Raw genomic sequence first — 26,876 nt, forward strand, 5'->3', positions numbered from 1 at the left:
CTTCAAGTGTAACGGTCTAAAAAGCAAAATTGTTTTCTGTTCATTTACTCTGTAGTTTGAACAGTAAAACTGCAGCAGTTTAATGTCATAGAGTCCTAGAAACAATCGTTGGTTCTCTGGATGTGTTTCTGTTTTCTGATAATTCACCAGAGAAAACTTTAAACAGTGCATTGTGGGTAAACTTTCCAGGTTCATATCAGCATGTGTGATAGGTGGTTGGTCAGAACAAGTTCTAGACAATGAAAGGAGCATTTTTACACACAGAAGATACCAGGATCATCTAATGGACACGATTCATTTTCTCTGGTTTTGAGTCACTTTGGACAATTTTTGAGTCACTTTAGAGAAGTTTTTGTCTTTTTAGACAAGAATTGGGTTGTTTTGAACAAATTTGGTTGAGGTAAAACTTAAAATAATTTCCGATATGTACATTTTCTTGAAGACTCCTCTTCAATTGAGTCATTTTAGAGAACTTGTGTTTTTTGTCATTTTGGACAAGAGCTGAATCATTTTTTGAGAAGTTTTTGCCATGTTTGACAAATTTTTAGTCATTTTAGGCAAATTTGGACAAAAATTTAGTCAGCTTGGACAGGTTTTGGGTCATTTTGGACAAATCTGGAGTCACTTTGGACAAGTTTTAGTCCAGGATCATCTTGGAAAAACTATTCTCTAATGTAGGTTTGGTTGCCAAATTATACTGGAAAAATTGTTGAACAAAAATCAGATTTAGTGTTCAGACTGTGACACCTGGATGGATGTAAAATTGATCTGGTTTCTGTTTTTATCAGAACTCGGATGTTTTTTTCCTCCTAAATGTCATGGTTCTATCTGCTGGACTGATGAAGTTCTGAGGCTCAGAAATGATGATGATGATCCTCATCACTTCATCAGTGATACATCTGAACCCACCTCTATGGACTTCAAGGGTCTGTAACTCTTGTCTTGTTTCTGCCCCACTAACCAGGGTATGTTTAAGATCTACCCCCTGCCAGACAACCCCTCTGCTCCTGCTCCACCCAGACAATTCAGGAAACTTCCTCCAAATGGCATCGAGGACTGTTTGGTCCGAGTCTACATCATCCAGGCTCACGGACTGCAGCCCAAAGACACCAACGGGAAGGTAGGAGGATAAATAGGATGGACAGAAGATCATCTGATCAATATGTGGAATATCTGAATGGATAAATGGATGTGGAACCAAGAGGTAATGCAAACCTTCTGTCCCACACCTTCTGTGTTTTCAGTGTGACCCCTATGTAAAGATCAGTTTGGGGAAAAAGACCATCAGTGACTATGAAAACTACATCCCCTGTACACTGGACCCCGTCTTTGGAAAGTACGTACAGTAAAATCCCTTCTCAGGTCTTTCCATCCGTGGCTGAAACCAAATGTCTGAACTTTCACAATCTACAGCTCGTTAAGACTTTAAGAATCTGGTCGGGTCGCAGGCTTCACCGGAGACTTTATTTATCATTTTATCTATCCTCTGATCCTTTAATTGAGGAGTTTGATGGATTTTGGAATCAGAAATTATGGAATAAAAGTAAATCGCTGGGTGGGGTGTTAAGTTGCCCTTTAGCTAGTCTGAGTCACCGGATCTAGACGTTAAGCCTTCCATTGATGCCAACAAACCTTGCATGACTTTCTCCTTTCTCTATCGGTATGGCGACTTTTTTTGATCTACAATAACTTCAGTATATCAACTGTTGAAACTATGATACATCCCATAATGTTAAAGTTCAAAGTTGCTTGAACACAACCAGATTTATTCTTTAGATTGTGACACCTGGAGTGGATGTAAAACTGATCTGGTTGCAGTTTTTATCAGAACTCAGATGTGTTTTTCCTTCTAAAATGTCACGTGTCTATCTGAAGAAGTGATGAAGTTCGGAGTCTCAGAACTTCATCAGTGTGAAATGTGGACCCACCTCTATGGACTTCAAGGTCTTGTAACTCTGAAAATATTCATAGTATGAAGGTAAAACTTTGTTATGATTCCCATGTCACATTTTTACTAGGGCACCATCCCTACATACTGGGCTGAGATCAGTACATTATAATGGTAGTTTTAAAGAAATATGAACGAGCCAGAGCATCTTTTAGCAGTTTTTTTTTTCACCCATAGACAGAATGATGGTGAGATGCGGCAGATAAGACTACTCTTTAGCCACAAAGAGACGCAAAACCATCACATAGAGACGTAAAATGGCCGCAAAGAGCCAGAAGACAACCACATGGACAAAAAACAATCCCAGAAAGATGTAAAATGACCACAAAGAGACATAAAATGACCACAAAGTGACAAAAAACAACCACAGAGACATAAAACAACCGTGTCATGGCTGCTGCCTTCCCTTTATTGTGAAGAAGTTTGTAATGCTCTTCTCTTGAAAGCTGCTCTATAAATAAAGGTAATTCGTCTTTAAATCAAATCACCACAAACCAACTGATGCACTGATGGAAACGAAGCCTTATATCCTATGAAAGTTTGACAGATAAGAGCCCAAATTTAACCTGTTTGTCATCTAAGACAGCTCATACATTATTAGATATCTTTTATATCATTGTGGTTTTAGCAGGAAAACGCTGCTGCTGCATTGCTCCTACTGCTGAAAACTCTTTTACTCTTGATCGAGACCGATCTTGTCCATGAACACACATTTAAACTGAGAGCACGTTTGACTACATGTGTGAAATCCTTCCTCTGTGCTCTTTAATTTCATACTGTCTGATCTCTTCCTCTTTGTGTTTTCCCACCAGTAGGGGGCACTACACACAAACCAATCACAGAGAGTCGAGGTTCATCAGTCTGAACAGCCAGAGTCTCACTGGAAAGTCCTGACATGACATGTTTCTATGCCTTTGTTAAAGTATAGGGAGTCGAAACACGTCACTCATAACATACATAAAACTTCCTCACAAGTCAAAGTTCTTTTCACCTGAACATAAAGATGAGAATTCTACTACTGTCTTCCACTTTACACAACAACACTGTGTAAATATATACAGAGAAATATAACACAGTTTGTTGTATTGATTTTATCTGACTACACATGTTAGGACTCAATGCAGCTTTAGAAACACATCTGTACAACAAGCACATTAACATGCAGCGACACGTGATCATAATTCCTGTTCAGGAAGTAACACGTGAGTAAAATGTAAAAGTGGTTATTATCAGATGTCAGATTATAAAATCACAAAATGTAGCATAATGTCACAGAATCACAAAAAACATCACGAAGTCTCAGATCATGTCTCGTTACATGTCATCATGTGATGATACGTCACTAAGACGCCACACAACACTCCATGTCACGCCACCAACACGTTACGTCACGGTATGTTATACGAGATTATGCAATGCCACGTCACATTACATCACACCATGACACGGCAAGTTACAAAACATTACGTCATGCAACCAACACGTCACGCCATCTCAAGTGATGTCATGGTATGTTATGGAACACCACGCAATTATGCACTGTCATGTAATGTCACGTCATGCACTGTCGCAATGCCTTGTCGCATTACATCACACCATGATACAAGTTACAGAACATGCGACTAACATCACACCATGTCAAACTACGTCATGTTGCATCCTGTCACACCACGTCACGACACATGCTAAATCAAGTTGTCATGGTGACATCACCTCCCTTCATAACACGTCTCTTCAAGTAATCCCACATCCTGTCATCAGTCATTGCGTCGTGTTGCATTGTTTCCATTGAGTCACATCACAAAACATGACATCATGTCGGCAAAACATATTACATCACAAGAAAGCAACAAAATGTCAAAGTGACTTGAACAGTCACTTAAACAAATGACAGGTTGAGTCAAAGGCAAAGTGCTTCATCACAGAGCGTGTTGTTGAACATCAGCGGACACTTAAAGATGATTTACTGATGTCTGATATCAGTGGAAATCCTCTAACCAGAGCTGTGGCTGTTCTCTGTCATCACCTGTTGATCCTCAGGCTGTTCGAGCTTACCTGTTCCCTCCCTCTGGAGAAGGACCTCCGGGTGATGCTGTACGACCACGACATGCTCACCAAAGACGAGAAGATCGGAGAGACGCTGATCGACCTGGAGAATCGCTTCCTGTCCAGATATGGAGCCCTGTGTGGTCTGCCTCAGACCTACTGTGTGTGAGTGGATCAGTTCACTTCGTCTGTTCGGATTTAGCTTGTTGTTGTTGTCTGATCAGCTGATCCACACCAGCTTAGATCCCGATGAATTCAGATGCTGTGTTTGTGTCATCAGATCGGGGGTGAACCAGTGGAGGGATCAGCTGACTCCCAGACAGCTGCTGCTCAGACTGTGTGAGCGACGAAACCTGAGGGAACCCGTCTTTGAAGAAGACTCGGTCCGATTCAGAGGACAGCTGTACACCGCTGCAGACCTCGGTCAGTCAGAGGAGATTAATAATTAAACATACATGAAGAAACAGGAATTAGTGTTCAGGTAGAAGCAGATAGCTACATTTCATCTTTTAGAGTAGATATATGATGGACAAGTTTGTTTGAAGTGAGATGTTTAATACTGAAAACTGTAGCCACATCAGATCATACAAGTCATGTTACATGTGTCATATTATATCACGTCATGTCACGACATGCTATGTCATGTTTTGTCATGTCATTATGTGTCATGTCATGTAATGTCATGTCACATCATATCATGTAATGTCATCTCACGTCATGTCACACCATGGTATGTCATGTTTTGTCACGTGATTATGTGTCATATCATGTAATGTCATGTCACGTCATATCACACCATGTACTGTCATGTCACATCATGTCGTGTACTGTCATGTCACATCATATCATGTCATGTACTGTCATGTCACGTCATGTCATATACTGTCACGTCATGTGTTTTCAGGTCACATCACGCCATGTACACTCATGTCATATAATGTCACGTCACGTCACACCATGTACTGTCATGTCAGGTCATGTGCTGTCACGTCACATCACATCCCGTCACATCACGTCACATCATGTCATGTCATGTCATGGCATGTCACGTTTCATGACATGCCATGACATTTAAAATCTGTCTTATACTCTGAAAACAGTTCTCCAAAATGTGTTTCTGAACACATCTGAGGAGAAATAAGCTGCTGATCTGTCTTTGCTTTCTAACGGGGAGTTTACAGGTTGTTCAGGACTTCCTGGAAGCGTTTAGTTGTGACTGGATGTTGACCTCAACCTCAACTTTAACCAGAATCATCCCAGCTGAATGGGAACCTCTGACCCTGTTTCTTCTTCTCTCCTTTGTTTCTTGCTCCTTTCACGCTTTTCCTCCCTTGTTTCCCTCCTCTTCCTCCCATCACCTTCCTCCCTCCCCCTCTGTCCTCCTCTATGGGGGAGGATGAAGACCATTGGACCACCTGAAGAGCGGAGCGCTGAGATAAATATTCAGGACTCGTTTCCACCACACACATGTTCCACCGCCAGCTCATGGTTGTCGTTCTGGTGATTTATGGCACAGCCTTGTGTGAGCACCGACGAGCCAATGTCAACATCGCGGTCGTCTTCTGGTTAGCAAGCAGCGCCGCTGCGTTCTCCTTCCACAGTTGCCACGGTTACTGTGCGTCAGCCGGCTGTCCGTCAAACGTGGTCGCTAATTGGCTGAAAGGTCCTCTTCCTCCTCCAGCTCTCCTCCAAGTTTCTTCTGTCTTTCGTTGTTTCTTTTTGCTTTTTTTCTTCCTCTCTTCCTTCTATCTCACCTTCGTTGTCTCTCCTCCTCTCCCTTTTCCTTTCATTCACCTCCTTCTTCTTCTTCTCATTTTTCCCTGCTCTATTCTCACAGCCGAGGTGACTTTGAGTTTATAGTCATAAACTTTTGATATTTTCATTTTGTTTGGACGCGGTGCAGATTTTCCTCGTTGGGTTTCGATGCAGAGACCGAGGAGCAGCTGAGAGTGTATTACTGTCTGACTGTTTGCAGGATGAATAATTCCAGTGTGAAGCCTCCCAGTCCACCCAGTCTTCTGGATTTCCATCCTCCACTCAGAGAGCTCCATGACCTTCACTTAAACCTCATCTGTGTTTGTTTTCAGAGGACAAGAACATGTCCAAACGTCACCTTGGTCCCCTTAAGGAGCGACTGGCACTTCACATTCTGAGGAACCAGGGATTGGTACCAGAACATGTGGAGACCAGAGCTCTATACAGCCCTCTGCAGCCGGACATAGAGCAGGTAACGCTCCATCTCTGTCACGATTTTACTGTTTTATTCTCCTGTTTCCGTTCCTGCCTTCTGATTGGCTGTTGGTGCTGTCCGTCAGGGACGTCTGACAATGTGGGTGGACGTCTTCCCCAAGTCTCTGGGACTACCGGGACCTCCGTTCAATGTCATGCCACGCAAGGCCAAGAAGTACGAACACAAACGCACTGAATCATTTATAGCTGATAATCAATCAGTCGATCAATTAATCAGTCGTCAATCAAGCGATCAGTTTCTTAATGAATCAGTCAGTTGTCGGATCACTCAGTCAGGAAGTCAACTGATCAATTAGTGAATTAATCAATGTGTCAGTCAGTCAGCAAATCAATCAGTGAATCAATCAGTGAATCAGTATGCCAATCAATCAATCAATCAGTTTGTGAGTGAATAAGTCAGTAATCTGATCACAGATTCAGGATGTTAATCAGTCAGTCAGTACATGATAGTGTCATTTAGTCAATCGATCAATTAATCAGTTGATCAGTTCAGTCAGTATGTCCCTCATTTAATCAATCAATCGGTGAATTATTATGCCAATCAATAGATCAGCCAATCAATAGGTCAGTCAATGAATCAATGAATCAATTAGTTAGTCAATCAGTCAGTACGTAATGGTGTCAATTAGTCAGTTAATTGTCAGTCAAGATGTCAATCAGAGAACCAGCCATTCAGTCAATCAATCAATCAATCAATCAATCAATCAATCAATCAATCAATCAATCAATCAATCTTCCTTTGATAAATCCATCGGTCAGTTAACTGATCAATCAGGAGGTTGAGCCTCTTAACCATCTTCAATGATCAAACAGTGATCAATAGATGGGTGATCAGATAGATAGATCAATACCTGAGTGATCAGATAGATGGATCAATACCTGAGTGATCAGATAGATGGATCAATACCTGAGTGATCAGACAGGTGGATCAATACCTGAGTGATCAGACAGATGGATCAATACATGAATGATCAGACAGGTGGATCAATACCTGCCATCTGTGTTCAGGTTCTTCCTGCGTTGCATCATCTGGAACACCAGTGATGTCATCCTGGATGATGTCAGCATCAGCGGAGAGAAGATGAGTGACATCTATGTCAAAGGGTGAGTAGAAGGAGCCGATCGATCGATGTATTGATCCTTCCGTCTGATCAAACTAACCGATCGATTCCTTCTGTCAGCTGGCTGGACGGACATGAACACAACAAGCAGAAGACGGACGTCCACTACCGGTCTCTGGGCGGAGACGGAAACTTCAACTACAGGTTCCTGTTTCCATTCCTCTACCTGCCTGCTGAGCAGCTGAGTGTCGTTGACAGGAAGGTGAGCTCACCTGGACAGGTGTCTGATGGGGACACAGCAACAACACAATAACACACAACAACAACACAAATAACAAAAACAACAACACAAACAAGAAGACAAACATCAACACAACAGCATGAAAAAGGCAGACATTAGTTAATTAATGTCAAGCTCACGGTGGATTAAAATTCCAATAATTCCTTAAAAGTTTCCCTGAAAAGTTTTATTTAAAAAAAAATCCTCCAGATTTGGCAAGAAAATTCTTGCAAATATTTTCAAAAAATGAGTAAAAATCTTCAAAAAAAAATCCTAAAAATATCTAAAGTGATTCCATATATATCAGTAAAACTTCTAATATTTTCTTAAGAACATTCACATAAAAATCAACCAAAATCCAGCGATTTTTTTTTTTAATGTCCTTAAGAAACATTTTTAACATTTCTTTTTTTCCACTAAAAAATGTTCAAAGATTTCCCAGAAATGTTGAAGATGTGGACATCAGAAGTTTCACTGTGAAAATACATTTTTTTCCACATTTTCAAACTTTAAAATGGGTTAACATTAAGACCTGATCCTTCAAACCCTCCGTCCTTCTGTCCACTAACTGATCTACTGAGGCTGTAATTAACAGAACTAATGAGAGGAGGAGCAGGGAGTTTCTGTTGTTGAATCTCTGAGACTCAACAAAAACACCAGACGAGTAAAAACAACACGGCTGAACGCTGGAATAACAAGCCGGCTGTCATGTGCTTGTGTTGGCCTCGGACCCGGTCTCTTTAGCCGATGTGCTTTACGACGGCGTTCGCTCGCCGGGAGCAGCATCTTCAATCAGAGCGCAGCTGAAAAGACAAGAGGGAGTTTTAAACGAGGAGCTCTGCTGGGTGGAGAGGCTGCATTCACCAAGACACAAACCTCAGCGGTAAAGAGTCAAATAACGACTGACTCACCAGACGGATCATCAGAGCTTCACCCTGATGGCCACAGCCTGGTGTTTTATTCACTCCGTTAGTGAGTTTAACACACTTTAAACTGAGATAATTAACTTTAAATTACAGTTTTACTCAGATTGATCTGCAGCCAACAAAGAAACATGTCAGAATAAACTGTTTACAAGAACTCAACGCCCCACTGGGACCTAAGGGTTCAAGAGTTTTATTTGCCAGGGAGTCGGAGTAGGAACACCTCATCTAAACAGGAAGTACAAATTAGATAGATAGATAGATAGATAGGTAGACTGATACATAGATAGATAGATAGATACATAGATAGACTATAGATAGATAGACTATAGATAGATAGATAGATAGATAGATAGACTATAGATAGATAGACTATAGATAGATAGATAGATAGATAGACTATAGATAGATAGATAGATAGATAGATAGATAGATAGATAGATAGATAGATAGATAGATAGATATAGACTATAGATAGATAGATAGACTATAGATAGATAGATAGATAGATATAGACTATAGATAGATAGATAGACTATAGATAAATAGATAGATAGACTATAGATAAATAGATAGATAGATATACTATAGATAGATAGATAGATAGATAGATATACTATAGATAGATAGATATACTATAGATAGATAGATAGACTATAGATAGATAGATAGATAGATATACGATAGATAGATAGATAGGTAGATAGATATAAACTATAGATAGATAGACTATAGATAGATAGACTATAGATAGATACATACAGAGATAGTTACATAGATAGACTATAGATAGATAGATAGATAGACTATAGATAGACTATAGATAGATAGATAGATAGATATAGACTATAGATAGATAGATAGATAGATAGACTATAGATAGACTATAGATAGATAGACTATAGATAGATAGACTATAGATAGATAGATAGATAGATAGACTATAGATAGACTATAGATAGATAGACTATAGATAGACTATAGATAGATAGACTATAGATAGACTATAGATAGATAGACTATAGATAGATAGACTATAGATAGATAGATAGACTATAGATAGACTATAGATAGATAGACTATAGATAGATAGATACATAGATAGATATTTTACTTTATGATCAAAACGACACGAAACAAAACAAAAAAGAGACAAGAAATTCAACAAAAACAAGACAGAAAGTTACACAAATGACACAAACAAGCCAAAAAACACAAAATGAGAAAAATGGTACATAAAACAACGGATAAAGCAAACAAAAATAAGACAAAAACACAAGCGAGACGAAAAGGAAACACAAAATGACAAAAATGAGAAACAAAACTACAAAAATACAAGAAGAATGACAAAAATCACACAAAAAGAGAAAAAACAACAAAACAAGACAAAATATTACAAAAACAAGAAAACTGACAAAAGCGAGACATAAAATAACAAAAAGTGAAACCAACGACACGAAACAAAACAAAAAAGAGAAAAAATTAGACAAAAAGTTACAACGCGACAAAAAAATGGACAAATGACACAGACGGGACAAAAAATAAAAGCGCGAAACAAAGCGACAGAAAGATAAACAAAAACAAGACAAAATATGACAAGAAAGAGACATAAAATGACCAAAGAACAATGAACAATCTAGTATTTTGCTTTATGATCAGAACAACTTGTCATGGTCTAGACATTATTTTATAGTTTTACTAATTTACAATCGCCTTCCTGGAAAGTCTGACTTAGTTTATGTCACGTCACAGCCATTAAATGACAGCACCATAAACATAAAATGACTGTTTTCTTTTTATATTTTCTGTCATAATGTGTCATGAACAGGCCTCTGAGACATGTTTGTTGGATTTAACAGCATCTGATTCAGCTTTGGATTTAGTTTAACTTCATGATTTGATTTGAGAAAAGACAGAAAGACGTGCTGAGGAAACGAGAGACGACAGAACAAGTTTCTGGACTTGAAACTCTGGCAGCAGAAGCAGCTGATTGATGTTTCAGAGAGCAGCTGATAGCTGGATGATGGAGTCACAGGGTGTGTTTGTTGTGTCGCTATGAAGTGTGAGAGCATGGTGTGGATTTAGACGGTGATTTAGAGCATCGCTGTGAAGTCGCTGCAGAGACGCACTCAATGTTTTAGCACACGGCTGCAAAAATTACATGTAGAGTCACACAAAGCTAGGGGCTGTTATTGCAAAGCTGTTTCTGATTCTGGTTACTGAGGGGGAAAATGACAGAAAATTTTAAGTATTCACAGAAAAAGTACAGAAAATGGTGTGATATACTCAACAGAAAAAAGTATTACGTCCAATTAGACTTTTCTCTACTATCAGAATCCTAAATACTTATGATTTGCAGCACAGATTCAACTTCTAGATAGTCTCTACGTTCTGTGTGCTTTATGGATAAAAAGTCAGGATTTTAAAGCTTTATTTTACCCAAAATGCTCTGTTCTGTCCTTCAGTTTGACCTGCTAAGAGTTGCATTTTGGACAAGTTGTATAATTAGTTCATTATCAGGTAAAATAATCTGCTGTAGCTACTCCAACCTAACCAGATGTTTGAAAGGTTGAGATGTTCAACTGAATTTACCGATCGTTGTGTGCCTGAGTCCTCCACTTCACTAGGGCGCGCCGTAGTCAAAAACAAGAGTTATAAAGTCCTATAAAGACACGCTGGTTTTACTTTCTTCTTCTACTCTATTTATTGCAGCTAGTGTTGCCTACAGCACCACCTTCTGGCTACATGACCCAGCTGAGTTTAGTCACTCCAAAGCAGCATTTTTTTTAAACAATATTTCAAAAGTTTTGACAGTTTAGGAAACAAGTTGAGATGGTTTTGGTTCCTGCTAAACTAATTATTGCCATGAATTATTGAAATGACTGATTTAGATGAACCTTTTTAGTTGCTAACATCATTTTTGATAAGATTCTGTTGAATTTAATCTCAATTTTAATCTCAAATTTCAAGATTTAAAGACACAACTGCAACTGATAGATAGATAGATAGATAGATAGATAGATAGATAGATAGATAGATAGATAGACCATAGATAGATAGATAGATAGATAGATAGATAGATAGATAGATAGATAGATAGATAGATAGATAGACCATAGATAGATAGATAGATAGATAGATAGATAGATAGATAGATAGATAGATAGATAGATAGATAGATAGACAGATAGACTAGATAGATAGATAGATAGATAGATAGACTATAGATAGATAGATAGATAGATAGATAGACAGATAGACAGATAGACTATAGATAGATAGACAGATAGATAGACAGACAGACAGACAGACAGACAGACAGACAGACAGACAGACAGATAGATAGATAGACAGATAGACAGATAGACTAGATAGATAGATAGATAGATAGATAGATAGATAGATAGATAGATAGATAGATAGATAGACTGATAGACTATAGATTGATAGATAGATAGATAGATATAGATAGATAGATATAGATAGATAATAGATAGACAGATAGACTGATAGACTATAGATAGATAGATAGATAGATAGATAGATAGATAGATAGATAGATAGATAGATAGGTGGATGGATGGATGGATGGACAGATGGATTATTTGTCTCTGTTTGAGGCTGTTTATTGCAGCTTTTAGTGACATTCTGACATTCAAATTGCAGGAGATTTATTTTAAATCTGGTGTGAAAAACCACATTTTCATCGAGGCAACAGCAGCAGATAAAATGGACGACTGAGGGAATGGAAACAGGAAGAGAGAAGTCCGTCAGCAAGGATCAGGTTGTGTCTGACGGTTTAGTGTGAATTGACTGGAGGTGTTAATACGTTAAATACACACAGACACACACCTGTTAACACACCGAGTGTTAACACACCGAGTGTTCATACGCTGAGTGGAAGTGACGAAGCTGTGAGAGATGTGTCGATGGACTGCTGCTCCAGACTCATCATTCAGACTCATTTATTAAAGAATCTGTTACAGCAGCTCTAGACAGAAATTAGAATAAATAAAATACATAAGAATATTCCATAGTAAAAAATGAAATAAAATAACAACTCAAATTTTCTTGCAGCTGAGTTGCCAAAAATGACTGTAATGAATACACTAACTCATTGCGATCAGAATATATTTTCTGTCCTTAATGCTACATATTTTTTCTGTTTCTGCCTTTAATGTTTAAAGGATCGTATTTACATGTGTAACAACAATGAAATTTCCTATAAATAATGCTGTAATAAAAAAATAGTTAGGCTTAAAACCGTAGAAACGTGCCATCAGTAGTTTGGTTTTATTGTCTAATTTATGTAACAAGAAAATTTTGTACAAAATGTTAAAATATTTTTAAAAATTAGTTTCAAATCGTGAGAATCTGCTGTTAATTTTATCATTTAAAGCATAATATGATTTTTTTTACATATAAATTTAAATAGAAATCTTGTTTATTATATGTCTACAGATCCTTAATGTTAAAAATATGTCGACCTTAAAACTCAATGGATGTTTCATGAAAGAAATTTAAAAGTGGAAAAACAATACATTTATTTATAAGAAAGGTTGAATAATATGATACTTTTATTGTATATGGTTTTTTTTTCAATCTTGTAAACATGCCAATAATATATATATCGTAAAAGTAGTGCTTGAGTTTCAAACAACAAAACACAAATATTTATTAACACTTATGGTTAGAATTGCAAAAATATGTTATGTCATTTTGTGGCTTGTTTTTGTCATTTTCTGTCTTGTTTATGTTGTTTTGTGTCTCACTTTTGTCATTTTGTGGCCTGTTTTTGTCGTTTTGTGTCTCGTGTATGTCATTTTGTGTGTTAGGTGTAATATAAGTTTTTACATTGTTATGCCCAGTCTAGGACTTACTGAGTGTAACACGAAAGTGTCATCCTATCGAGGCCTCAGGCAGCACACACCACAGCTTTTTCCAGCAAAATTAATCATTTATTTTCAATAAGCAAATATAAACAAAGGTGGTATTAAACAAAACTAAAATTAGGGATGAGCTTGAGCCAAAACAATAAACAAAACCACGCTTCCCAAAAACAAAGGGCAACGAACGAAACAAAAGGTAGCAGTTCGATTCCTTCTCTTGCAAATGAGCTTGGGTTGTTAAACAATGAATGGATGAATGGGTGGATGGTGCTGCATTGTACTGGTTGGAACTCGCCCATCTGGTCCTCTCTCTCCCTCTGACCCCCGGAAACGACGTCATCTTTCCCCTTTTATCTCCGTCCTCTTAGTAGACCGAGCCAATCCGGCGCCGACCCGTCAACATGACGTCCAATCCTGGCAGTGGTGCGGCGCAGCACTATTTACATATTGGACTGGCTAAATACAAAGGGCACACACAAAAACAACCACATACGACCGCAGCTGTAACAACATGTTGTTGTGGAAGTTCACTGATGTCAAGAGAATATACGGAGGCAGACACAGAGAGACTCAGGTGACGAAAGCTGTGAGGAAGGTTTACTGATTTCAGGAGGAGTGGCAATGCCAGCATCAGTTCTGAGGATTCTCTCTGATCTCTGGGTTTATATTATAGGTGGGAGAAGGTCAGATTTAGATTACAGCCCAACATGGAGACAACTAGTCTGCTTAGTCACGTCAGAATAAACGATATCTAACCTCCTGCAGCAAGATAATACAACCACTATCAACCACAACAGTGCTACTTAAAATGAACATCTACACATAATTTACATTTGCTGAGTAAATACAGATCATAGAAAGACACGACTTGCTGTTATAAAATAGCATCTCTGATCTTTTCTTTCCTGCCTCTGATGTCTCTGCAGGAACATTTCTGGAGTTTGGACAAAGCCGAGACTAAACTGGCTCCTAAACTGACCATCCAGATCTGGGACAACGACAAGTTCTCCTTCGACGACTACCTCGGTAAAACCTCCGGCTGCAGATTTACCTCCGTTTTGTTGAATAGAGCTCATCTAGTAAAACCACAGAAAAGAAAAAAATAAAAATGATGTTAAAAAATAATAAAATAAATGAATTAAACAGCAGGCCAAAAATGTAAAATAAAATATGATTACAAATAAATAAATAAATAGCTGGCCATAAGTGTAAATAATGTCCACAGAAAAATGTTTATTTGGTCTCAACACTTTTTAAAAACTATTTTTACTGGATTTAAATCAACAAAAAATATTTTTATTGTCCAGATATTTGCTTTTATTTTATTTTACTATCATTTTTTAACAGCTACTTTACAGATTTTCCCTGAGTGGTGAAATGAAATGAATAATAAATGAAAACTAATAAAATCACAGAAAAAATGTACATGGTAACAGTGAAAAGAAAAAAACAGGACCTAAACATTTTCTAAGCATATACTTATTATTTATTTTACAATGTGTGACCATAAAATTAGACTTTCAAAAATATAATTATTTTACAGATATTTGCTTTTTTTTTTTTTTTTTTATAGTTTTTTACAGCTTTTAAGTGTCACATTATTCCAACATTTTAAACCTATTTTTTGGTTGTTTGGTTTTTTATTGCTTGATAAATACAAATATGAGAGAAATGGTGGGATGTTGTAACGTTCAAAACCAATAGAAACAACAGAAAATATCTATTATTTTATTAATGTACATGGATGGAGTGCATATACAGTGTACTTTTTAGCCAATTTAAATCCTGTAAAATTTAGCAATTTGTCAGTCAAACACAGTAAAAGAACAAATTCCTATCAGTAAAAATACATTTTGTTGATGTTGACATTATTATTATTATTATTATTACTTTTTCGTGTCATTTGGCTAAATATTCTCTGTAATTTAACAAAACAGGGAAAAACAGTCTATTGTTTTTAAAAAATTATAGCCTTTATTCTAAATATATTCATCCTCTCCAGGTCAGGAACGCGTCTGAGAGCCTTTTGTTGGAAATGAAATAAATCTAATTCTTTGTGAGGATGACTTTCTGACAGGTTTTCCATCATTTTTTGGCCAAAGTCTCGGTGGTAAATCTATCCAGGGAGTCATCTGTGCGATGTTGAAGGCCTACTGTGATAACATTTGTCTTCAGAACTACCGCTCTTCCATTTCCACTGTGTCGGCACATTTGGCAGAGATCGGGGCCCGGTTTTATTTTCTCTTGCCGAGACTCAAGCTGTCAAAATGCCGCCTCTCCTTCACCCCTGACGCTGCCCCGGTCGGGTCCCTCAGAATAACTCACGGAGCTTCTCTCCTTTCACGGCTCGGCTTTGGTTTCCGTCTGTTTGGGGATGACGGTCTACAGGTCGAGTCCCTCTGCGGACCCAGATGAGGAATCCAGATTTTGACCTGCTCTTGTCCGTCACCGTCTCACTCGGCTTTATTCACCTCGTACCGTCTGCGGCTCCGTGGCCACCTCAAAGCATTTTTTCCATTTCTGGCTGTCCTCAGCTCGTCCAACCGGACCGCCGACGGTTAATCTTCCAGCTCGGCGTGAAGGTCGAGCCTTTTTCCTACGAACACGCTGGGTTCTGGAAAAACACTTCCAGTCGATGCCTCATCTGTCCTCAGCCCACAATCCCTCCATACTTAACGTCAGCAGAGATCAGAACGCTACTAACTGCCTCCACCGCAGCATCGGCCATAACTCACTCTGAGCGCGCTCAGTAATTAGTCATTAAGGAGAAGTGGCTGAAGGACACTTCATTCTGCTGAGCTTCACACATCTTCACCCCAGAGAACCTTCACAAACTGAATCGAGTTTAAGACTCGACTCAATAGTCTGATAAGAAGGTTTTAGTTTAGGAGGTCATCCAGTCATCCCATAGTTACCTCTCAGACTCCAGGAGGAACCCTGACTACCTGGATGACACTCACCTTAACCTGAACGTGAAGAACATCTGGAAATATGAGCATCTATCAATAAACAGATGTTCAGCAAGTACAACTTTAAGGTTGTTCCCATCTTATTGGACTGATATCAGACCAAATCTTGCCATCATACAATCTTGTGTTTTTATAGTGTAGCTATTATGTTGGTTTGGAATTTTTAACTAAATTAGAACATTACACAGGAAGTCCTCGACTTACGTCAGAGTTCCGTTCCTACGGATCTACGTAAGTTGATTTTCACCGTAAGTCTGAACTCCGGTGAAAATGTAAACAAAGCCGTTCCGTGCATCACGATATCGATCAGTTCTTTAAAAAGTCATGAATACCAACGACTTTCATGCATGTATGAATCATTTTACTAGAAGATAACAGAATATTGTAACAGACCGATGTTGTTGTTGATGTTGAGGTTTCAATGTTTATTTTTCAGTTCCAGATTTACCTGATGTCAGTGAACATGCCATGTTTAGTTAGCTCACCTCTGATTGGCTGAGAGTCAGCAGTAGAGAGAGCTGGGAACGGCGGCTAATTCTGGAGCTAGAACAGTTCTGCTACCACGTCGTTGATCTCTTCCAGTCATTGCTGAGACTCCATGCTGTCTTCAGCAAGCTTGCCTTCAGTTTATCTGCAGTCAGATTATCTGGCACTCTATATTTATTTCTTACTTGTGCTGGATTACTTTTGTAGAGCTGAGTGAGTTGGTTGTTATACATCCTTTTACAGGAGGTGAACTGACTGAACTTGTGGAACTACAGCTAGCAGATGCACTGAACTCAGAGTTAGTGCATCTTCTCTTCAGCTTTGATGGCTCTTTCTCAGCCTTTGATGCTTGAGCTGATTCTTGTTGATCCCAACAGAGTTGTTGGACAGATCATTTTTACACTTCATGTGGTACCTCAGTTTTTCTTCATACGTTCCACAACTGGAGCATTTTTTGACAGCTTTTGCGTGTTTCATAAACGTAGAGTAGCCCTTTGGAGTTGCCTGTATGAGCCTCTGAGCTGGTGTACCCGGCCTGCACACAGTAACGTCTTCATCCATATTGCTAGACTCCAATGTCCTGCAAAGTACAATATGAGATGTATTTAGAAATTATTTTTCCACAAAGGAGTGTTTGTGGTGAAATATAAATGCTAACAATCAACTCAGAATCACGAAAAAACCCTGATTTGACCCCTCATAAGTTACTTAAGGCCCGATTAAAAAAAAAAAAACGATTTGTCAACAATCATTTATCGGTACTCAAACTTCAGCAGGTTTTTTCAGGGATTCCCACGGGAGTCGAATTTCAACATTTTAAGCCATATTATTACACACCTTTACAAACATATTGGTGAAGGAATTGTTTGGTAACGATTTAGTTGGCAGATTTGTGAAATATTTCATAAAATGCCCGAACTATACAGGTGATCACATGTTGTGCCTCACCAGTTTTTGGAGCAATATCTGGAGTTTAAACGATAACAAATTCCTCCATCCTTCTCGTAGATGGAGATTGTTTTCACTCAGTGACTATGTGACATTAAATCTGAAAACTGTCCTCTATCATTAACTTTTATCCCTTTACCTCCATTTTCTCTTCCTTAGCCTCATCTTCTTGCTCCTTTTCTCCCTTCATCTTCTTTCTCTCCTTCTTCTCATCTCATTATATTCTTTGCCTATAATTTTCTCCTAACATCTAACTTCCTTCCTCCCCTCTTTAAACATCTTCAGCAACAACACATTTTGTTGGATTCAGTCGGACAGATTTTAAAGCAGATAGACGTGATTGTGGATGTAATAAATTGTCATGGTGTCCAGGTCACCTGGTGATGGACCTCAACCACATGCTGCGTCCCGCCAAGTCTCCAGAGAAATGTACCCTGCAGCTGCTGGACCAGCCGGCCGACAAACTGGTGTCTCTGTTCGAACAGAAGACGGTGAAAGGATGGTGGCCCTGCATCTGTGAACACAACGGAGAGAAGATCATCGCTGTGAGAACACAAACACACAAACCTGCAACAATCCCGCCTCTTAAAAATCACACTAACGTAGAAACAAACACACACTTTGGAAGGCAGCAGAGTTCATAGTTCCTAGTAACTCCTGCAGAAATGACACCAATTACCAGGATTTTGTTGTTTTCTTGTAGGACTTTGGATACATTATTGATCTGCTGTTTGTAATTGGTGCTTAGAATATAATAACCAAGAAGGCAGAAGATAAAGGACATCCTCTACTGTTCAACAGTCTGGGGTCACTTAGAAATGTCCTTTTTGTTGAAAGAAAAGCAGTTATTTTTCAGTGAAGATAACATTAAATGAATGATAAATCCAGTGTAGACATTGTTAATGTGGTAAATGACTATTGTAGCTGGAAACAGCTGATTTTTAATGGAATATCTCCATAGGGGTACAGAGGAACATTTCCAGCAAGCATCACTCCTGTGTTCTAATGCTACATTGTGTTAGCTAATGGTGTTGAAAGGCTCATTGATGATTAGAAAACCCTTGTGCAGTTATGTTAGCACATGGAGAAAAGTGTGAGTTTTCATGGAAAACATGGAATTGTCTGGATGAGCCCAAACTTTTGAATGGTAGTATATATTTTTTGTGTATTTTTATTGTGTTTTTACGATATTTTTACAATATTTTACTGTATTTTTAGAATATCTTTGAAAGATATTTTCAGTGTATTTTTACTATATTTTTACTGTATTTATACTATATTTTTATTGTATTGTTACTGTATTTTTATTGTATTTTACTGTATTTTTATTACATTTTAGCTATATTCTTTTCTATATTTTTACTATATTTTTACTGTATTTTTACTATATTTTTGTTGTATTTTTACTGTATTTTTATTATATTTTAGCTATATTCTTTTCTATATTTTTACTGTATTTTTATTGTATTTTTACTGTATTTTTATTATATTTTAGCTATATTCTTTTCTATATTTTTTGCTGCATTTTTATTATATTTTTTCTATATTTTTACTGTGTTTTACTGTAGTTTATTACACTACCGTTGAAAAGTTTGAGGTCACTTAGAAATATTTTACCTTACTATAATGGTACCTTTACTTGAGTAGTTGGTAAAGTTTTGGCTTTACCTTCCAGAAGATGAACATTTCCATCAGGACCATCAGCTTTGGAGACAGTTTTCTCAAATAAAGTGTCACTGATGATGATGATGGTTGAATATTTGAAATTGTTGTCGTTTACCTTTGAGATAACCCAGAAACTAGGAGCTGAAATGGAGCCGGAGGTTTGAATCCAGACGATCAGCTGTTTAATGTGAAACCTGCAGCTGTTTCCTGCTCAGTAACATCAGCCTGATATCGTCTGTGTTCAGGGGAAGGTGGAGATGTCTCTGGAGATCGTGACGGAGCAGGAGCAGGAGGAGCGACCAGCCGGCCTCGGCAGAGAAGAACCCAACATGAACCCTCACCTGGAGGAGCCTCAGTGAGTCTCAGACCTTCAGGTACACTCACAAACGTGGAAATGTGGCATCTCATGTCGCTGTTTTCTCCTTGCAGGCGTCCAGAAACGTCCTTCCTCTGGTTCTCCTCCCCCTACAAGACCCTCAAGTTCATCCTGTGGAGGCGATTCAAGTGGTTCATCATCCTCTTCATCATCCTCTTCCTCATCCTCCTCTTCCTCGGCGTCTTCCTCTACGCCTTCCCGGCAAGTCTAGCTTAGTTTGTGTGGAGTCATTTATTCATTCGTATGCACAATTAAATGTAGATTCCAGTTTATTATGACATCATTTCGTCTTTTATTAGTCAGCTACAAGGACAGACAGGAAGTGAAAACAATCAGAAACCGCAGAAATAAGAGTCGCAGGAAGGAGAAGCACAGTAAAAATCAAGTAAAACGTGTAAAAATGAAAAACTTGGGGTAAATGCTGACTTCTGCACTGTAAAAAACACACCAGTTTGCTGTTATTTTATTATGCTTAGTTAAATTATACATAATATCTGGTAAAATCACATAAAAAAATGATTGATTTACATGTTGAGTAAAAAATATAGTAAAAATACAGTAAAAATATAGTAAAAATGCAGTAAAAATACAGTAAAAATATAGTAAAATATATTAAAAATGCAGGAAAAATGTAGTAGAAATACAGTAAAAATATAGTTAAAATGCAGTTAAAATATAGTAAAAATACTGTAAAAAATACTGTAAAAATATAGAAAACCTATAGTAAAAATGCAGTAAAATATAGTAAAAATGCAGTAAAAATATAGTAAAAATACAGTTAAAATTATTGTAAAAATGCAGTAAAAATACTGTAAAAATATATACTACCGTTCAAAAGTTCAGGGTCACCCAGACAATTTCCTGTTTTCCATGAAATTTATTATTGTTTTTACTATGTTTTTCACTGTTTTTATTATTTTTTCTATATTTTTGTTGTATTTTACTGTATTTTATTACATGAAAAAACACAATGATAGAACAGTAAATAAAGTTTTATTTTACAGTGCACGGCTTCATTAAATCGACAAAAGTCCCTGTAGATAAAGAATCAGCTGATTATAAGGAGGTCGGGGGGAAGTTTGTTCAGATTTGGTTGGTTTTATCCCAATAAGTCATCAGAGAAAGCTTGAGAGAGGAAAAGAAGAAAGAAAATGAATCTAAAAATGAATCAGAAATTAACCGTCTGCATCATTTTAATGTATTTTTTTTGCAGAACTACGCTGCCATGAAGATGGTCGGACCTTTTGGACCTCCTAAAGCCGCTCAGTGATGCTGAGAGTGGAACAAAAAGGAAAGAGAAACACGAACAAACTGACATAGTTTAGAGCAACGAGGCTGGATTTCATTCTTTTCCCTTCTTCTCTGTCGAATCTTTTCCGTCGTCTTCCTGAAGCGATGAACTTTTGTGCAGATCCACCTGATCATGTGAGTCCATTTGTGCCTTTTGCCCTCAGATTCACCAGAAGCTCCTATCAGATCTCAGCAGGTTCCGTCTGCATCCTCGTCCTCCTCCGTCACCTCTTTCATCTCCTCGGCTTCTCCTGTCGGCTGTCAAGCAGAGAACAAGGAGAATAAAAGCCTCAGAAAAGCCAAAGCAGAATCAAAGGTTGTGACGACGATGTTTCTTGATTTTTTTACCTCCTGCTGTTTCCCAGCGAGGAGCCGAGTCGGGTCAGACACACAGAACGGATTCAAACTTTATCGCTTTGAAAATTACATCTGAGGTGAAAGGAAGTTGGAAATCTCACCAGTTTGACATCATTACCACGTATTCTGCCTTAATCAAGTCTGTTCAATGTTGATATCTGACTGGTTTGGGTCACATGATGCCTTCAATCAATTCAGTTGGTCATGTTTTTCACTATATTTGATTTCCTTTTCTTCTTAACCCTCCTGTTGTCCTCATTTACGGGCAACAAAAAAAATTGTTTCCTTGTCTGAAGAAAAATCTGCAAAAAAATTCTCCAAATTGCTGAAAATGTGCAAAACCTTCAGGAAGAAAATTCCAATAATTCCTTAAAGGTTTTATTTGTAAAAATCCTCCAAATTTAGCAAGAAAATTTGTGTAAATATTTTCAAAAAAAGAGTAAAAATCTTCCAAAAAATCCAAAAAATATCTAAAGTGATTCCATATATAACAGTAAAACTTCTAATATTTTCTTTAAGAACATTCAGAAAAAATCTACCAAAATCCAGTGAAATTTGCTGGATTTTGGTTGATTTTTTTGTGAATGTTCTTAAGAAACCTTTTTAACATTTCTTTTTTTCCACCAAAAAATGTTCAAACATTTCCCAGAAATGTTGAAAATGTGGACATCAGAAGTTTCACTGAGAAAATCTAATTTTTTTCCCCCACATTTTCAAACTTTAAAACGGATCAATTTGACCTGCAGGACGACATGAGGGTTAATTTGCCTCCTTTTATCAGGTGACATCAAAACTTTCCAACACTTTGTCTATAAAAAACAAAAACTTGTTATTCTTTTTACATTTTCTGATAATGCAGCGTGGGAAGTGGTGGGAACATGTCCTTTAATTCAGTTTAGAGTGAAGTTCTACCTCCTCTTTTTCAACCTTGAACTCTTTTTCTGTCCTCTCTTTTAGCCTTTCCTCCTCCTCCTCCTCCTCCTCGGCCTCCAGCAGCTCTGAGGGTTCAGCAGGTTAAGTCGGGGATTTGCTTCTGTTGATGTCAGAGCTGGAGCTTTATTAGTCCAGAGGATGTTTTAGATGATGATGGAGGCAGATAAAGCACTCTGTAAATGTTTCTGCTGATTCGCTGAGCAAAACCAAACATTTATGGATGATGAAGATGAACTGAGGAGATCAGTAGAACAGCCAGATCTCCTTCTTTTATTTATTTCTTTGTCTCACGTTTAAGGATTTAAGTTTTTTGGTTTTTTTGTTGCACTGAGTTGGATCACATGCTCGCTTGGTTTGTTTTGGTTCAGACCAGAATGGAAAAGTTGACCCGTTTGGTTGGTTTTGGGTTCACCGCGGCTGATTACAAGCCGACCAGGCCTCGTAAACAAGCGTCACGTGGCCTCATGAGCAGCTCGTTTAATGGATGAAGTTTTGGTAACCTGTCGTCCTGCCAGGTCACACAGAGTTTAACTCCTAACATATATCACTGATCGGAGCGTGAGCATCACTCAGCTCCTACTGCAGGATTTAATTCAAGCTTTAGTTCTCTTCTACCTATAAACTGTCATGTTTTTGGTTTTCTTTTGCAGAGTTCGGATTAGATTGTTGCCTGGAGGAGAGTTCCAAAGACTTAAACCCTTTATGGAAGACCACAAATAAGTGTGTCAGAACTACCAGAGAAGCCCCAATCAAGGTTTTTTAGATTCCGATCCCCTCCGAGTCATTTATTATTTAGTATCTGCAGATTCTGAGCCCCAACCTGACACCGTCTCTGAACATTTGCACTAAAGGAGGTGAGAAAATAGCAGAGCTGCCTTACTGCATGATCGAAATCCTCAGCAAACTTTAAACTTTTCAGTGTGCTGTTTGCTGCTCAGGTGTTGTCGTTGCTTTTCCTGTAGTAGAGATGATTTTGGGAAAGGACAAAACCATCTGACCTGAGTGGCCAATGGCGAGCTTCTACCAACATCTGCTGAGTCCGACTAGGTCAACTGAGGCTCCACAAGCTCCAAAACCTGAACTCTCTACATGCATATGTCAGTAAATGTATCATAGATCAACTGTAGTTCCTGGTTGTTCCACCAGGTGGAGCCTCTTCCTGTTTGATCCTGTAGAGACCAGAGGAGGCATCACTCAGACTACAGGAAGTTCATGTTAACCCTCCTGTTGTCTTCATTTACAGCCACCAAAAAATATTGTTTCCTTGTCTGAAAAAAATTCAAAAATTCAGCAAAAAAATTCCCCAAATTTCTGAAAATTTGCAAAACCTTCAGGAAGAAAATTCCAATAATTCCTTCAACGTTTCCCTTAAAAGTTTTATTTAAAAAAATAAATAAATCCTCCAAATTTGGCTAGAAAATTCTTGTATTTTTTAAAAATGAATAAAAATCTTCCAAAAAAAAAATCCTGAAAATATCTAAAGTGATTACAGATACGTCAGTAAAATTCTATTTTCTTAAGAACATTCACATAAAAATCAACCAAAATCCAGCGAAATTTGCTGGATTTTGGTTGATTTTTATGTGAAACGATGAAACGCTGTAGGTCGAGGACGTCGTAAACCGAGGACCTCCTGTATCTGCACAAGACAAATGTCCGCTGGACTCAGTTTAAATTATCAGTTGCTATATAGAATTGAAACAAATCTTAGGTTTAATACAGATCACTTAGAAAATGCCTTGATGGACCCACATCTAGATCCTGGAGATCAGATCAGGACGTCTGTCTTAGCTCCGATGTTCCACCATACAGAACTGATTATTTCAGAAACAGGCTGTAAATTGTTAGATTTTTTCGTTCTTTCAGAGGTGGGACTTGTCTCTGTAGCATCGTAGAAAACCAACAGAGCTCCATGTGAAGCGTTTAAAGCAGTTATTTATCACAGCTGGGTGAAGAACTGCAGCTTTAATGTCTATACAACATGAAAATGTCTAAAGTAAACCATGAATCTGAAGAATGTGACGGTGGATCCATGGAGGTTTGCTGTTAAATACACCAAAGCTGCTCGTTAGACACTAAAATCTTCTTGAAGCCTTTGTCTCGTGTGTTTGATCACGTCCAGTCAGTATTATTTCCTTCAGTGTTTAATGTATTCAGCTGTTACGGTTGGGTTCTCTGCTGTTCAGGTTCTCTCTCCACTTTAGAAGAAGTGCTCCGAGGTTCTTCTAATGGTTTAAACTGCTGAGACGGTGTGTTCAGAAACAACCTGGGCATGACATGGGTGTGAAATTAGTGTAAATACAACAGAAACGCAAGAGAAACAACCTAAAAAGCTTTAGATTTCTGTTAAGAAGTGGATGAGATGTGTTTATTTCAGATGTTTAGGATGTTTGCCTGAACAGAGGAGAGTTCCATAGACATTTTTAAATGTTTATTTAGAGTCCTGGAATAGCTTTATATAGATATATGTATGTATGTTTGTGTTTGAAAGAGCTTTAAATCTCCTGCTGACGTATAAAAGCCTTGAAATGGAGAAACTTTATTGAGACAATCCTGCTGAGATTGTTTGACGCCTTCAGAAGCCTTGTTTCTGCCTGATCTTCTTCCTGTCAGTGAACGCATCGTGCCTTTAGCCTTTAACTTTGCTGCTGCAGCGTTCAGCAACACTAACTGCTGCCTCAACACTAACTAACATCTGCTTCCTGTGAAGCTTCTGTGAGGACGTTTTCAGGATTATTTCTACTGTTGTTCTTGGTTTTTAGCTGAATGTGATAAAAGAGGGGCAGATCCTGCTTTACTCTCTGGATGTTTGCTGCACTAACCTCCAATCTCCTCTGATGAGAACTGTTGGGTCAGTTTGTGTCGATTCTTCTTTGTTATTTGGAACCCAAAACTAAGTTCTGTAGAATATTTTGAGAATTTCATGGATTTTCTGACCTGGAATTTTTGTATTTTAATTATTTGAAGAGTTCAGTATCTCCAGAAACAATCCCACAGCAAAGACAAAATCAGCCTCATATGTTGATAAATGTCAGCATGAAGACAACATGGAAGCAGTTTGTAACTCAGCACATATAATATCTAGACATCTAGACCTCTATGAACACCAGGTTCTGTTTCCTACCAATGAGTCCACATCAACATTTAGTCTAAATATCTAAAAACTGGAACCTTTTTTTGTCAAACTTTCCAAACATCAGATTTTACTGATGTTAGAGCCTCAAAAGTTGGTGAGTGGACCAAAGACTGGATTTTAGTAGAAATATGGATCCATTCATGACTATACACTTATAGGAACTTTCTGGGGACACGATCCCACCAAAGTTTGAACATTGGGCACTTTTTTCCATTTTCAAAGACCAATATTTGGAAATTTCTCCTCTACTGGACCCATCCAATCATTCTGATCTGCTTTACACTATTCCGCCTGTGTCCTCACCACATTTTATGTCTGTTAAAGTTTTATTTGAAGATGTTGAACCCCAAAAAGGTTTCTTTAAGGGTGGAAATACAAAAATTCCCAAATCTGACAGAATTCACTTCTTGAAATTTAGCCAATAAAATATAACAGAAACTAGTTTTAGGTTCCAGATGATGAATAAGTAAACTGAACAGAATAAGGTGGGTGGAGGATCACTGCTGTCTGGAATAAACTCCTGATGCCATAAAACTGCACTGAGGAACTGAAAACTGGATGAATCTCTCTGCTGTTCCTGTAAAAAACGTTTAAACTGTTGGAGACTGAATGTATTCTGACTTCACATCTACAAAGAGCAATACTGTGTGCACTGCTTTCTGTCAGCATCAACAATAAAACTGCATTTCTGATCCGTGTCTCTGTTTACATGTTTGTGTTTACATGTTTCTGAGTCAAAAGTCAGTTGAATGTAAACACGATGACTCCATAAACCTCCATAGAAACATGAAACTAGACGTGTTCTCTCTGTCAGAGTCATCCAGTGATGGTAGAATAACGTTTAAATTAATTTTGCATGTTTTGCCATCATTTCTGAGCCTCAGAACTTCATTAGTGTAAATCTGGACCCACATCTATGGGCTTAAAGGGATAAAAGTCCATTAAAATGTGATAAAAATGCTGGAAGTGGATTGTTCCTGCTGACGTCTGACGTTACGGTGAGCGTATTGCGTCACTTCCTGTTGTAGCGCTGTGTTGTGTTCTGTGACTGTTGTAGCTTATCCACTCTATCTAATTTGATATTCATTAAATCTGCGTGTAGCGGTAATATTTGAATCGTAACATACACTCGTTTTCTTCAAGCACCTTCTCAGTACTTAATTCTAAGTTAATCTGTTATCTCTGTCCGCTAGCCTAGCACTTAGCAGTTAGCATGGCTTCTCCCTCTTCCTCTCCTTCTCTTTCCTGCTCAGTGTGTCACATGTTTAGTTACTCCTCTGCCTCCTTTAGTGATAATGATACCTGTAATAAATGCAGTC

The 26,876-nt window shown here is 38.0% G+C and overlaps 1 protein-coding gene across 1 annotated transcript in view; it reads left to right on the forward strand.

Moving 5' to 3' along the window:
* The window catches only part of dysf (dysferlin, limb girdle muscular dystrophy 2B (autosomal recessive)), a 135,488-nt gene extending 109,239 nt beyond the window's left edge, over nucleotides 1–26,249 (forward strand). Inside the window, exons 41-53 of the mRNA XM_055007930.1 lie at nucleotides 965–1,120; nucleotides 1,245–1,336; nucleotides 3,989–4,159; nucleotides 4,275–4,417; nucleotides 6,082–6,221; nucleotides 6,310–6,398; nucleotides 7,253–7,348; nucleotides 7,426–7,567; nucleotides 14,324–14,423; nucleotides 18,173–18,345; nucleotides 19,711–19,820; nucleotides 19,895–20,042; nucleotides 21,055–26,249. Coding sequence (XP_054863905.1) covers nucleotides 965–1,120; nucleotides 1,245–1,336; nucleotides 3,989–4,159; nucleotides 4,275–4,417; nucleotides 6,082–6,221; nucleotides 6,310–6,398; nucleotides 7,253–7,348; nucleotides 7,426–7,567; nucleotides 14,324–14,423; nucleotides 18,173–18,345; nucleotides 19,711–19,820; nucleotides 19,895–20,042; nucleotides 21,055–21,111 — 1,617 coding nt within the window. The 3' untranslated portion in view covers nucleotides 21,112–26,249. The remainder of the gene's footprint in view (nucleotides 1–964; nucleotides 1,121–1,244; nucleotides 1,337–3,988; nucleotides 4,160–4,274; nucleotides 4,418–6,081; nucleotides 6,222–6,309; nucleotides 6,399–7,252; nucleotides 7,349–7,425; nucleotides 7,568–14,323; nucleotides 14,424–18,172; nucleotides 18,346–19,710; nucleotides 19,821–19,894; nucleotides 20,043–21,054) is intronic.
* The last annotated feature ends 627 nt before the right edge of the window (nucleotides 26,250–26,876 follow it).

This window comes from Amphiprion ocellaris, chromosome 23 (assembly GCF_022539595.1).
Source record: "Amphiprion ocellaris isolate individual 3 ecotype Okinawa chromosome 23, ASM2253959v1, whole genome shotgun sequence".
Taxonomy (NCBI): Eukaryota; Metazoa; Chordata; class Actinopteri; family Pomacentridae; genus Amphiprion; species Amphiprion ocellaris.